Source organism: Cyclopterus lumpus, chromosome 9 (genome assembly GCF_009769545.1).
Source record: "Cyclopterus lumpus isolate fCycLum1 chromosome 9, fCycLum1.pri, whole genome shotgun sequence".
Taxonomy (NCBI): Eukaryota; Metazoa; Chordata; class Actinopteri; order Perciformes; family Cyclopteridae; genus Cyclopterus; species Cyclopterus lumpus.
The window spans coordinates 18,753,177-18,767,546 of record NC_046974.1 but is presented as its reverse complement, the minus strand read 5'-3'; the positions used below and the strand labels follow the sequence as shown (position 1 = coordinate 18,767,546).

The following is a 14,370-nucleotide window of genomic DNA, read 5'->3' as shown; positions in this document are numbered from 1 at the left end:
TTATAAAAGCAGTGTTGTAGAATCAATACTCAAAGAAATAAACTCAAAATCCTTCATGAACTGTAACTGCGTCTCCCTGTTAAAGCTTGCTCGAATAAGTCCATTACCACGGCCGGCTGGCTATGCAGCATAGATGGAGATTACAGAGATAAGACCGTAATGCCCTCAGACACCTCCCTGTGCCTAAACTCCTTCCCCTTCTCCTCCTCCACCTCGACCCCTCGTGTTCCCTCTATCAGAGACTCCTCTCAGCTCATCCACTCTTTCTCTGGACTCTAGAAGACACAGTGACCATCGGCCAGCTGCCATGAAGACTCCTCTGGCCCTGCTGCTTCTCGTCTCTTTGGCATGCCACAGTGAGTTTCTACAGCACTGATACCAACACTGGATTTGGGGATTTCAGCATTGGGGAAAGATTTAGTAAGTTAACAGCTGGCTTACAGAATCAATGACACAGGAAATGTAGGGTTTTTGGTTTCAGTTTTAGCTTGAGGTCTGCACAATTTGGGGCTTTTTTAAATACCATACCAATCTGTCATTCAAACCTGCAAGGCTCGAACCATGTTCATGTTGTGGCATGGTGGAGAAATCTATCCAGTAGTGCAATCCAACAGGTTATTGTGACATAGAGCAGCTTTCATTGTGTGTTAATGTGTCCCTGTCATAAATGTGAGGAGGAGACTGAACACCTCCACTAACAATGTGTGGGGCGTGCTGTGTTAAATTAACTATTAATAAGAACATATGGTTGTGTGTCTACTTGCTTTCACCCGCTTGTGAACATACATGCTCAGTCTCAAGTCAGGTGCTCTCTCCTGTTCTGTCTGCAAAGGCCATGCCCTCAAATGTCACACATGTGTGGCGTCCAATGAGGACGCCTGCAACCGTCAAGGCTCCACCTCTTGCCCTCAGTATGCTGACGCCTGCTCTACCATCACAGGAACAAGTGAGTAAACAAACACACACACACACACACACACACACACACACACAGGAAAACATGCCAGGAAAGTATGATTTGGTGAAATAAAATATTGTAAAAACCTCTGGTCAACTGCATGTGTGTAGAAGGAGTTTAAAGAAGCCAGTAAAGCTTACAATAGTGCACACCCATAACCCTAACCAAAAAGCCAGTCTCTCATCATTTGAGGTTACTGGATGTCTTCCCAGCAGCTTATAGCCACAAACGTCTGTATGCCTATTGTGTGTGTTTGTGTGTGTGTGTGAGCAATAAGTTCACCGGGTTCCCAGTCTTCAATCAGTTCAGAGCAACTAAACTGTGAATGCCTGCCGGCCTCACACATCCCTCTCTCTGTCTCGCTCTCTTTCCAGACACCGTGATGAAGTCGTGCACCTACAAGGCTTTCTGCGACAAGGCCCATGGCGTCGGCTCCGGAGCCAAGATGGAATGCTGTTTTGGCGACGACTGTAACGGGCCCCACCGGAGCCGCAGCCACGGGGATCACCACGGCAACGGCGCAGGGGCTCTGGCCTCCACCCCCGTCCTGCTCATCACGGCCCTGCTGCTGCGTGTGGCCGCCAGTCAGCTGTGATTCATCCGTCATTCCTTCATCAGTCATTTGCGAGGTTGTTCATCCATCCACCTTCTCCTCTTTGTCACTGTGCCCCTCAGAGATTTCCAATGCAAGTTTAATCCAACAGATTTGAGTGGCAGAGAGTTTCACATGGTTTTAGACAAAGAAAGGTGTGTGCTGGGGTGCCTCAGTGGGTAACTAGTGTGCAGCTGGCTTGACGCCATTGAACCACATTAATCACCTGTGTCGTTGCCATGGGAACCAGAAAGGAAAGTATTTTAATAATCTTTAGAATTTTGTAGCACTTGAATTTATTTTGCAAGCTTGTTTGAATAAAGATACAATCACACCCTTACTGTGGTGCGTGTTCAGTGTGTGTATATGAACGTGGTTAACAAAATTTGTGTTTATGTGTTCCTGATGTAAAAGCATATGTATGGTAGGGATAAAATAGTCTGTGAACACATCAGGACTTCCTTCTTCAACTGTGTAACTTGAATCCTGTGCAGTTGCCACAGGATATGAAGTCAGTGAGGTAGGTCTCCCTCAGGCAGGTCATACATGCAACCACTTCCTCTTAACAATAGGACACAAATTGAATACAGAATCACTCCAGTAATTGTCATTTACGCACTTTTTTAAACATGTAAATGTGTGGAAACTCTAAACAACACCATAGGATTGACAGGATTACGATTTGAACCACGTCGGAGTGCGCAGGCTGCGCACGCAGCTGTTTGTGAAGCTTAACCCACCTCTATCGTTGAAGCTGAACACACACCTACCTGTGAAGCTGAACACACCCCTACCTGTGAATCTGAACACACACCTGTAAAGCTGAACACCCTGTGAATCTGAACACCCCTACCTGTGAATCTGAACACACACCTGTGAAGCTGAACACCCTGTGAATCTGAACACCCCTACCTGTGAATCTGAACACATCCCACCTGTGAATCTGAACACACCCCTACCTGTGAATCTGAACACACACCTGTGAAGCTGAACACCCTGTGAAGCTGAACACACCCCTACCTGTGAATCTGAACACACACCTGTGAAGCTGAACACCCTGTGAATCTGAACACACCCCTACCTGTGAATCTGAACACACCTCCCTGCCTCAGCGGCCTGTGAACGGCTATTTAGCATCACAGGACTAGTCTTCAGCCCAAAAAGTTATTTTGGTCATTTGTCAGTTTCATGTAATGATTGGTGTGTTACTTTCGGTGCTGCTTTAGTGTTGATCATGTTTTGATATTTGAGTCATTTTGTGGATGATCAGATCGCGTTATGATGGAAGCAGTCGCCCAATTGCAGATTCAGCAAAACCTTTTTCTATTGTGTTCAAATCAGGCCCAGAGGAGTTTACAAGGCAGGTGTCCTTTCTCAAAACACTGACCTGATGCATCAAGTTGATATTTTTTGCTGAACACAATATTATGCATTTGCCCTGTACATCCTCTAGTACAACTCCATCATACTGTCATATTGCTTTTCTGAGAATTATGATAAGTTCATGCAAAAGTATACTTATGAATTATATGTACAATATATTATGTTGAAGAGTGTTGCTTAATATCATTTAATATCAGAAAATCAGATACTTTAAGACTTTTACTCAAGTAGTATTCTCATAGGTTACTGTTACTTTTACTGGAGTCATTTTCCAGTAAGGTATATCTTTACTTTTACTCAAGTATTGCTTTTGGGTACTTTATACACCACTGCTCTGCAATGACTGTGATCAAAACAAAGAAAAGAAACAGCCTGAAGAAGCAGTCGCCTCCCTGCCACCAAGACTGACAAAGATCATCAGTGAAGCACAAGCAAAAGTTTCTCACTAAAATGTAAGTGCAAAAGCACTCAGTTCAATGCAACAATGCAATCTTCAGTTTCTACAGTTCAATAAATCTGACAGAAATGTAACTCTCTGAAAATGACCAAACATCTGCATTTCCAGTCATACTGCTTGAACAAGAGGTTTGTTTAATATTATTTATCTCTCAAGTGTTTTTATTTGTTCTCTCTTTCTGGAGGTTAAATACTACAATTACAACAATTACAGATTACACAGATTGGGCTTTTAAAGCTGGTTTTGACCATATATCTTCAAACTTAACTGTTGTTTTTAACCACATACAAAGAAATCAAAAAGATGGTCTTTCCTCACCAAAAACGCCTGGCAATGTTGAGGCTTTGGAAAAACAGTGAACAGGGAATGTTAGTGAATGTTTTTTCCCCCAACTGCTTTTGGCACATCATCTTGCACCTGTCACACTCCCATGGCATGAATGACCATATTCTTCACCGTGTACCTGTTTATCCAGGTTTACACTGCCTTATTTTATAGCTGCTCATAGGCACCAATTTATTCAGCTGAGTGTGTGTCTGTGTGTGCGCGCGTGTGTGAGTGTGTGTGTGTGTGTTTGACCCAGTTCTCTAGTTGCCACCTGACAGTAGAAGAGATAACGTATCGCATTCAGTTACAGGAAGAAAGACACTGCGCACGTTTGATGTATTTGCTAAATAAAAGCCTCTAAAAGAGCATAAACTGACAAAACCAAGACACGGAATCGACCTTCACGGCATCGCAGATGTTGAAGTGCAAAGGAGCAGAGGTGTGCTGAGCTGTTCGTCCCTCGTCGTATGACAGATCAGCAGCAGAGGAGAGGAGGAGGACCGGAGCTCACAGGGCGCATAGATCACATCCGGGGCTGGTTTATTCTAATAACGAAACGTCCAACCCGGAAAAAAAGACAACTCTTCTGTAATCCGATCACACAAACAAACAGATGAGCGCGTGAGAGCCCGATGCACACCGGACCGGATTGATCATGTTCGCCGTTTGTAAAAGTTATCCAAACTTTGTCTAACATGCTCGTTCTTGACCCGCCGCGGGTCTCTCTGTGCTTCTGAGCCGCGCGGGGCGCTGGCTGTGGCGCAAACGGACTCCACAGCGGGTAAGTAGCCCACAGTAGCACATTGTGACTGCGTGTGTGTCCTTGTTTGTGTGCGCGTGTGCGCGCGTGCGCAGGGTAACCGTAGAGTAGGTGTGGCACCAGCCCGTTGGATCTGGTGTTGTCGGTGCAGGTAGTCTGAGCTGAACTAGCGTGACGTCCGTCAGGTGCCGCTGAGTAATTCCGCTTGATCGCGATACGTTTCATTGCGTGCTCGTGGTCACGTTAGAGGCCACGTGACATTCCCGTGGTTTTCAAACCGATCATCCAGTGGTGTGAAACTCGTATCTGCACCGTCGGCAATAATATGATTATCATTAGAGAGCAGTGGAGAAAGACAGTTATTAATCCATATTGAAACATGCCTGTCACAACTTCCCATAGCTTGTTTTATTCAGCTAACAAATCCATATTCACTTGTAATGTTTTTTTATTTATATTTTAAGCTACTTTATATGTTTACTCCACCACAAAATTCGGAGGAAAATGTTGCAGTAGTTACTTGTTGCTATTGGGGTGCAGGCTCTACCATGTGGTCCACTTTTTAACAAAGGTCACGCCCTCTGCAGTTTATACATTTTTTAAACAGACGTAGTTTATACAACATTTAAGTAACACTCACATGTAAATGCATTAACAAATAATATCCCATCACTGTCGGTGGGCTATAATGCAATAAGGTCATTTATCGTGATGATGCAATTGTATGGAGGTATTGTAATACACAATTATGTTGTCTAATTAATAATAAAAAGCGCATACTATCTTAAATTTAAAACTCAGTACTTTTCATTTGTCTAATATTTATTTCACACAGGAGTATTTTAAACAAGACTATTTATTTATTAAATTACTAGAAAACATGCTATATTGGGCTATATATTATTATCAAGATATTCAACTATATATATATATATATATATATATATATATATATATATATATATATATATATATATATAGCGATAGAAGATGTTGGCCATGTCGCCTGCCCTAACTGTCGCCCAGGTCTCACAGTTGAGGATCTTGAACTTGGTGTGTGTTATTAAAATATTAGATTAGTTGGTTAATTTTCAGACCATGGATTTGTCATTCAGCTCCCAGTTAAAGGCTTTTGTGGCTGTGGAGAGAACTCTGATTCAAATTAGCCACATGGTACCTCAACTATCAAAAGCTGAGTTGCATTCAGGGAAGTTTAGGATTGAGCTTTTGTGAAGATAACTTGTTTTTTCCTGCATTGATTTTGCCCATTCTTTTACATAAGTACATAACAAAATAGCGAGAGTATGAGTGACATCAGTTTAAATCAGTTTCTGTTTTAGACAAGAAGTTCAACGTATCCACAAATAAAACCGATGTCTAAACAGGAGATGTTTCACTTCACTGCCCCGGACGTGGTTGAAGACAATGACGCTGATATTGCTGCTGTGATCTGTACACTGTGTTCTGCCCTCATACGCAAACTATATTTACATTCCTTGATTTATATGTGTGCTATCCTGTTACGTTTCAATGCCGAAGTACTTTAAATGTAACATATAACTGTGCTAGACGGTCTAAATTATATTTATTGATAAAGTTTTGCCTAAGATGCCCAACTCAGCGCTGCTTCTCCCTCTGTGTGTGTGTGTGTGTGTGTGTGTGTGTGTGTGCGCCCTTTGCAGCATAATCTACTCTTTTCCATGACACCAAGAGGTTCTGCAAAAGGCTGCTGAATGTTTGTTTTTTTATCTCTGACCTATTTCAGTGGCAAAATAAATAAAGGTTGCACGACAGACGCATCAGAAACACAACCCACTGATTTATCAAAGCAGTTTTCTGACTATTACTTTGACAATAGTGTCACAGAAGATCCACCAGGCCAGTGACGATGCAGCCTATGACTCTGTTATTTCCCACTGTCTATGTTTGCCTGCGCTTTGTTGGGCCATTTGCATTAATGTATGGAAATATTAATGGAAATTCTTCCTGTAAAGTATTGGTGGAGCACTCAGCCCCTCAGTCCTGATTTATATATTTGATATGACTATCACTTATGTTTAATTTTTTGTTCTTCAAATCAGTCACAGATGTGGCCTAGTTAGCCATCATTATGACCTTTGTGGCCACGTACAGTCAAGTCCTGTAGTCTGGCACTGTGTAGAGTATGTCGTGTGATTGTCTGCAGGGAAGCAAAAGAGCGGATCGACCGAAAGTTCCACTTGAGGAGGACGCGATTATAAAATAGAGCTCTCATCATGTCAAAAGTCTTCTGGCACCCTCACCCCACACCCCCTGCAACCCTCCCCAAAATACAAAAGTACTTTCATGTACAGATATCTGCCATGGACAAAGTTCTCCTGGAAAGCAAACGGCATCAGAATACCGGAGTGTCGGAGCTGAATGAGTCTTTACTTTGTTGAGAAATAAGTCAGCAACTCAGTGATTCACATGCATGGCATCAGCTTAATGAATGCATCTCACCAGACCTCCCTCCTCTTTTTCCCTCCCTCTCCTCTCTCTTCTCTGGCCAGTGGAAATGTGCGTGTGTGCAGTTCTTGAGTGCAGTCTGTAATTTTTGGCTGTGGTGGAGGGCCTCAGCTCAGCCTCGGGCTTCAGGGTTTGCTGCTCAGCCTCAATCACGTCACATGAAAAACTGCTGAGTGCGAGCGGGTCTCTTTCTTCCTGTGTGTGTGTGTGTGTGTGTGTGTGTGTGTGTGTGTGTGTGTGTGTGTGTGTGTGTGTCTGTGTGTGTGTGTGTGTGTGTGTGTGTGTGTGTGCGTGTATTTGAACAGTAAATGAAAGTTGGGTTTATCCCCCACATCTGTTTGTCTCTTTCATTCCGACCGATGCGTCCATCTCCTCCTCTAGCTCCCTTTACATTTCAGCCTCTCACTGCCCATCTGACCAGAGTATCTGTCCGTCTGTGTGTCCCAGTGTCATGTGCTAGCAGCAGCATGCCATACGTGGACCGGTTGAACCGCGTATGCGGCTTCCTGGACGTCGAGGAGAAGGAGAACAGCTGCCGCTTCCAGAGGCGATACTTTATCCTGGACACGCAGGAAAATGTCCTGCTGTGGTATATGGACAACCCTCAGGTGCTCCACACATATATGCCTGACACACACTTGCACAAACAGCAGGATAAAGTCAAATTGACCAATAGGATCAGTGTAACCTTGGACTCTGAGCCAATGACGAGTCTGTGTGTTTGTGTTTGCATGCAGAACTTACCCAGTGGAACTAGCTTTGTTGGCAGCCTGAGACTAACCTACATCTCTAAGGTAAACCATTTTACTTTGCTGTGGGTTGTAGTGAACTTAATGTCCAGTAGAGGAGACGTCTGAGCAGTGTGGACACAGACATACACCAACATAGAAACATGTAAATGGGATGCACAGATACAGCAGATCGGAGGTATCCGTAGTTTAACGGTCACATGCAGAAGAAGAATTTGAAGTTTTCCAGATGTCAGAGTGCTCGCTGAGCTAAGCGGAGATAATGACATCTGGCTGCAATGCACTGTAGTGCTGATAGCTCCTCCCTGGACAGTCTAGAAACGGCAAAGAGACAGAAAATATATGAAATGTTTCTCCTCTTCACTTCTCTTTTCTCTTTTTGTCTCCTCTCTTTTCCTTTCCTCACCTCCCCCTTCTCTCATTCTGTCTTATCTCCTATCCTTTCCTTCTGTCTCCCCTCTCCTTCCCTATCTCTGCTCTCCCTTTTGTCTCCTCATCTCTCCTTTGGTCTCTTTTCCTTTTCTGTTATCCTTTCTTTCCTCTTGTCTCCACTCCTTTCTTTCTTCTTGTCTCCTCTTCTCTTCCTCACTTCTCAGGTGAGTGAAGCTACAGCAAAGCAAAAGCCAAAGACAGAGTTCTGCTTTGGTGAGTTTTTCAGAGAAGCGCTGAGCCATGCTTATGCAGTAGTGCACAATTGCATTCATTTTCTTTTCACATATGATACAATTATATAATGCAGTTGTGGATCAAATTGATGTCTATATATATCTCTGTAGTCATCAATGCAGTTTCCCGGAGGTACTTCCTCCAAGGCAACGATGTGCCTGACATGAGGGACTGGGTGGCTGCTCTCAATAAGGCCAGCAAGATCACTGTGAGTGCAACAAACACACCTGCACACACACATGATGTTAGAACCAGACGTATTTGTCTAATGTGTGGTTAGAAAAAGGCTAAACTAGCAGATATTTGTTTCCACCCGAGCACAGGAAGCGGTGACGGGACTGAAACCAGTTTGGCCCGAGTGGGCTGAAATGCCGTCGCGCTGCCAACCGATACACACTTGTTGAATGAGGAAATTGTGAATGTGCATATTATTTGCGCATGTTCTGCGAGATGGACACAGTCTCGTTTACTAGCGACATCCATATGACAGAGAAGAGGGTGTCTCTTCTCCTCTCACCTGCGCACTGACACAGGAAGCATTGTCGCTCACGCTCTCTTTCACTTCCCCTTCGATGGGAGGGCCGCTTTGCCGTCTTTTCTCAGCTTCCACGGCCTCAATGAAACCTACAATAATACTTTTTACAGCAGAATGCACTCGATGTAAATGCAGTAGTAAAAGTAAAGCGCTGACTGATGAATTTCACATATTTATTCACAAATGCTAGAGTGATTCAAATGAAGCCTTTCACATGACATTTATATTATTATTGTTGCTTCTCCAGACACATCAGGCGTTTGTATAAATAGCACTTCCAGTTTATACATAGCAAAACAAATGTACTTAAAGGCTTGTACTTGTAGCTCTTGTTCCTCTCGAATGAACTTATTGAATTTATTTTGGTTTAGTGTGAATTTATTTTTGACTAAATGCATATATTGTACAGTAATAAGACTAAAGTAACCACAACACTAAGTAATAAAACAAAGTTAAGGGATTGAACCATAACCTGTCTTTGACTTTCAGTCATTCAATATCTGTTCACTGGTTTGTGTCTGGAAAAGAATGATAAGAGTCAAACAACCATATACTGTGTTGGATGTTTTAATGGAGAACATGTTACAACTGCCCTGTTGCAACTTGCAGCACAGAGACTCTACGTGGGAATGAAACCTCTATAGTAGCCATCTTTACCCATTGAGCTCTGCTAGTTCATGTGATGCTAGTTGATGATATCCTCCCGGCTGCTGTGCTGACAGGTTCCTAAGTCTGGCCCTGCACCTCCGAGGTCCGATGTGACCAAAGTAATCGGCGACACTCAGGGAGGAAGGAGACTGCACGCCTACAAGACCGAGATCATCGGTGGTGTGGTGGTGCACACTCCCATCCAGGTAATGAAGAGGAAGCATCCACCATTGTGCTTACTGTGACAATAGCAACGGACACTGATGATGCTAGAAGCCAGAATTAGCATTATGAATCATTGTTTTGGTTTGTGCTTGCTCTCAGCCTCCAAAACCACTGTGTGTGTGTGTGTGTGTGTGTGTGTGTGTGTGTGTAATATGATGTATTTGGAAGATGGCGGTTACATTGACCACGATCGTTGTAGGACATTGAAGATGGTGGTAATGAAATGTTTCAGAATGAGAGCGAAGAGGCTGAAGGGAGGGAGAGGAAGGGCAACAGGCCGGCTGTGCTGAGGTGTGGTTACTGTGTCAAACAAGGAAATGTGGTGAGTACACATCTAACTTCTAACTGATCAACTCTGTGTTTGAATACAGAAATCTGCATGTGGAAACTGTAATGTGTGTGTGTGTGTGTGTGTGTGTTTCAGAGGAAGAGCTGGAAGAGGAGGTTTTTCACCCTGGATGACAATGCAGTCAGTTACTACAAGTCTGAAATGGTGAGGAGCCAGACCTTTTGTGTTTCCTTTCTCACATGTTGATGACTGTGGTCCTTGTCTATCATGTCTGAATTGTGCTTACGTGTGTCCCAGGATAAGGAGCCTCTCCGAGCTGTCCCACTGAGGGACATTCAGAAGGTCCACGAATGTCTCGTCAAGTCAGGGTGAGTCAAATGTGAATCACTCAGTCAAATTCACCATTTTACTCTCTCTCTCTCTGGTTATGTCTCCAGTGATTATTCAGTCATGAACATATTACACTTTAAAAACACAGGAACCGCATACAAACAAACAATAGGCTGACATTGATGTCAGTAGTTTTAGATTCAGATATTCAGGGATGTTTATCCTCAACCCTTTAACCCTTGTACACTGCTAAATACCATCTAGCCCTCCCCTGAGCCACTGTTGTATTCAACACGACCATCTTCCACTGTGTGCGTCCATCAGGGATCTCCTGCTGAGAGACAACCTGTTTGAGATCATCACCAGCTCCCGAACCTTCTACATTCAGGTACGGTCTTACCTACCCATCAGAGGCTTAGATCCTCACAAGTCTTACATGATGATTAGATATAACTGAATATGTTAGTCAGAGCAGAGAGGGTATTCGCAGGTGTATCTGTTGTTGTTTTCTCTGAATGCTCTGCTGCTGATGTGTGGCACGGATTCTTTTTATAGGAGCATGAAAAGTTTGTTTTTGTGAAATGGCCATCTGTTACCATAAAAATAATAACATCCTGTCGCCAACTCCTGGGAGAACAGCTGACTGAGACGGTGGGGTCGGATCAGATGGGGAGTGCTCGAGAGAGAGACCGCTTTTATTTTTGTCCGCGCAAAAAAAAAGGAAGGATGACAAACATTTAGTAAACAAAAAACACATGCATAATTAAAAGTGCAGAAATCAAAGTGGAAAATCATCATAAACTAAAATTAAACGTGAATTATGGTTAAGAATTAGAGCAGGTCATTGATATCTCAATGCGATAAAACACATCAACACATGTTAAAACACATAACAAAGGATGATTATTTTCATTATTTAATAATCTGTCAAGTATGTTTTTATTTATCTTTATTTACTGTGTAAATGTGACACTTTTTCTAGTATAACGATCATTGTTGTTGTTTCTTCATTACAGTAAGAAAAATATAGAATATCGTGAGTGATGCATATAATTGTAAAAAATAAATGCAGTTCTGCAAGGCTTTATCTTCCGGTAATGTTTTTCTACAGACAGACTCTCCAGAAGAGATGCATGGCTGGATCAGGGACATTGAGTTGAAGATCCAGGACTTCAGAGGTCCCCCTAAGGTAACTCTGTTGTCTCTCCTCTCGACACAAACAAATCTTCAATCCTTTCTCACGATACGTTCTTGGAGGAGAAGTGAAAGCTCCATGATATGATCAACACTGATCATGTTTCTGTCTCTCTCATTGCAGGGCTTTTCATTTAGACGTGGGTCTTCTCTCTATCGAAGTCACAATGCCTCCTCGGCGTCTCGAGGTCAACAGAGCGATGAGCGCCGACCCGCACTGGTCAAGTCCTGCTCTGTGACATCGGGCTGGCAGCCCTGGACGCCTGTCCCTCCGTGTGAGACCTCCATCCTGGATGCAGAGGATGAAGACAGTGCTTTCAGCTCTGTGCGCACCTTGCCTTCGCTCTCCTCCTCCTCCACCTCTTCCTCAACCTCCTCCTCCTCCACCTCCCTCTCCGCCACAACCCCTTGCCCCTGCGCCAATCCAGCAGCTTCAGCCAGCGGACTGGGGATCCTCACAGCGGCTGGAGATGTGGCCAGCGGGCGTCGGAGGCACCGCTCGCAGCCTCAGCCTCACACTGGCTGCAGCTTCCCCTTCAGCCTGGACGAAGACGGCATCCGCACCTCAGACGTCTAAGTTCAGTGAAGTCTGTCCAGACTCCTGTTTGGACTTGAGAGTTGGTACCTGTTTTAAAATGAATGTGACTGGTAATAATAGTATTCCCTGCTCATGAAGTGAGACTGTGACCATCTGCCTCAATGCCATGATGAGGGGCCTCCTGCTGGTCTTGTAGCTGTATTGCAGACGAAGTACGCACCCAGCTGTAAGGGGACCAAGAGGCTCAGTGTTTGTTGTTCACAGGGCTGTGAAGAAGTACGATGGAGTGTTTTTAGTGCAACTTCCTCTGAAAACTTGAATAATCTTGTTGTTATTTGTTCTTACAGACTAACAAATTATGGCACATGCTTTCAGTCTGTTGCACTTGGCTCCCCTCGGAGATGTAACTCATCAAGAACGTGTTTTTACCCCTGCTACAAGTATTCATCAAAAACTGTTTAGGCATTTAAACACATTAGTATCCATTTTTTAAATATATATGCAAACTACTTTTTAAAAATTGGGTCTTTTTAGTATATTTTAAGGCCAGCAGTGGTTTTTTGTATCTTTCTTCCTGAAACGTATGTTGTATGACATCAACTTTTCTTCATTAATAATTAACAATCATTTGTTAACTAACATCTAATCAGGTGTCTGGGGGAAAGTATAAGTATAGGTCTCAGACAAAAGGTACAACTGAATGAGGGCTCTTCTGTTGTCAGCAGCAACTTTTATATGTTCGCACTATGTTTCATGCAGGAGCTTTTAATACTTCAAAGAAGATCAACTTTCAGTAAACTGTGACTCCTCTCTGAGCTTTTAACAGGGTACCGTAATGGTACAGCAGTGTTTTAGATGGTACTTGCCGTAGAATGTACGGCCAACATCAAAGTACAGTTGATCAGCTTGTTGACAGCTTTGTAAATGTGATTTTCTTATTCCAGCATTATGTTGGAAAATGTGCCACTACTTCTGGTAATTTAACTGTAATTCTGCACTTTGCTTTTCTAATTGTAATTTGTGTTTTTTGCTTTTACAGCAGATATTACAGCTTCCTCTGAGATGATGCCTCAGGTACTTTGTTACACCAGTAGTTTTAGGCCTCCTCAGGTTCACCTCAAGACTTCCTTGATGTGGTACCATGTTCATGACTGTTTCCTTTTTGCTGAAGCTGTGTGCACTCGTCTGCCTGCGTATAGAGTTAATTTTCTTTCTTGCGCATTAAATGATGCTTTTTATTTGTCTTGTTTGAGTGGTTTTTTTATCAACTCGAAAGTTAAACGTTTGTTTCAGTTTTACTTTTCTCATTTTCTGCAATCTAGTGGCTGTCAGTCCACATGTTGCAAATTCACTTGAACTTTTCTAAATTAGTTTTTTATAGAAGGGCTGGCAATAAGACTTGTAAAGTTTTCTTTTCTTACTTTGTTGAAAGTGAAAAAATGTCCCAACTGCCAGGCACGTCAGGGCCAATTTATTTGACCTTTAACAAAGCCACCCTTAACACATGCATGCACGCCATCCACATGCCAATCTAGTGGCCAGAGGCTGTGTTAAGTGAAGTGTTTCACGCGTCCGGTGCAAAGGTCCATTCGGTAAAACGCCTAAAACTCTGTCCTGACCTCGGTCCACTTCCCTCTCTGCCTCCCATTGCAGCTGTGTTGCTGCAGGACAGACCAGAGCAAAATGTCTCCACTGAACAGTTTAAAATGATGTCTTAGGTAAATAGAAAAGGCCCTGAGTGCCTGTGAAATGTCAGCTGTGTTGAAATGAGTTTTCAGTCTGTTAAAGACAGAGCTCCTCTAGGTGCTGAGAGAAATCCAAGCAGAAACACCAGTGGTGATGAAGACAGGGATTCAAGTTTAAGGAAAGAAAAAAAATGACAGGGATGATGTGGCGGACGATGTTCATTTGTGTAAAACAGAATATTAAAAACCCTCTTAATTGTGAGGCCCTTTGACACACTGATCTTAAACCTGAATATAATCAACTTCTCTGGTGAGCATCTCATCTCTCCAAAAATACTTGTTCACAGTCTTTATGTGCAAACGGTTTGAGAGGCAATAAAGAGGTAAAGGTCTGAAAAATTGCAACACGCACACTTTCTTTTCTGAGTGTGTGTGTGCACAAACCTAATGTAAAGGTCACGCTGCACTTCAGTTTGACACCTGTGAGTGACAGGCAGCTCTGAGGGCAAACTGCCCCCCTAAATGTTAATGTTCCCACATGGATGAA

The 14,370-nt window shown here is 43.2% G+C and overlaps 2 protein-coding genes across 5 annotated transcripts; both read left to right on the top strand.

Annotated features, from left to right (window-relative positions):
- Positions 1-220: 220 nt before the first annotated feature.
- On the top strand, positions 221-2,097 carry si:ch211-113d22.2. 2 transcript variants are annotated; one of them, XM_034541952.1, is made up of 3 exons: positions 221-356; positions 833-946; positions 1,333-2,097. In XM_034541952.1, the coding sequence occupies exons 1-3, from the start codon at positions 308-310 to the stop codon at positions 1,551-1,553; spliced, it is 384 nt and encodes a 127-aa protein (XP_034397843.1). In that variant the 5' UTR covers positions 221-307; the 3' UTR covers positions 1,554-2,097. The 2 variants fall into 2 exon arrangements, with proteins under 2 accessions (XP_034397843.1, XP_034397842.1); XM_034541951.1 differs by having other exon boundaries at positions 806-946.
- Positions 2,098-4,191: 2,094 nt separating this feature from the next.
- Positions 4,192-13,376, top strand: si:ch211-204d2.4 (uncharacterized protein LOC100003662 homolog). Of its 3 annotated transcripts, none has more exons than XM_034541205.1 (12): positions 4,192-4,498; positions 7,412-7,572; positions 7,702-7,758; positions 8,310-8,358; positions 8,490-8,587; positions 9,637-9,768; positions 10,020-10,109; positions 10,212-10,280; positions 10,374-10,444; positions 10,731-10,794; positions 11,518-11,595; positions 11,725-13,376. In XM_034541205.1, the coding sequence occupies exons 2-12, from the start codon at positions 7,432-7,434 to the stop codon at positions 12,175-12,177; spliced, it is 1,302 nt and encodes a 433-aa protein (XP_034397096.1). In that variant the 5' UTR covers positions 4,192-4,498; positions 7,412-7,431; the 3' UTR covers positions 12,178-13,376. The 3 variants fall into 3 exon arrangements, with proteins under 3 accessions (XP_034397096.1, XP_034397095.1, XP_034397097.1); XM_034541204.1 differs by having other exon boundaries at positions 4,195-4,498; positions 10,671-10,794; XM_034541206.1 differs by lacking the exons at positions 4,192-4,498; positions 8,310-8,358 and having other exon boundaries at positions 7,516-7,572; positions 10,671-10,794.
- Positions 13,377-14,370: the final 994 nt, after the last annotated feature.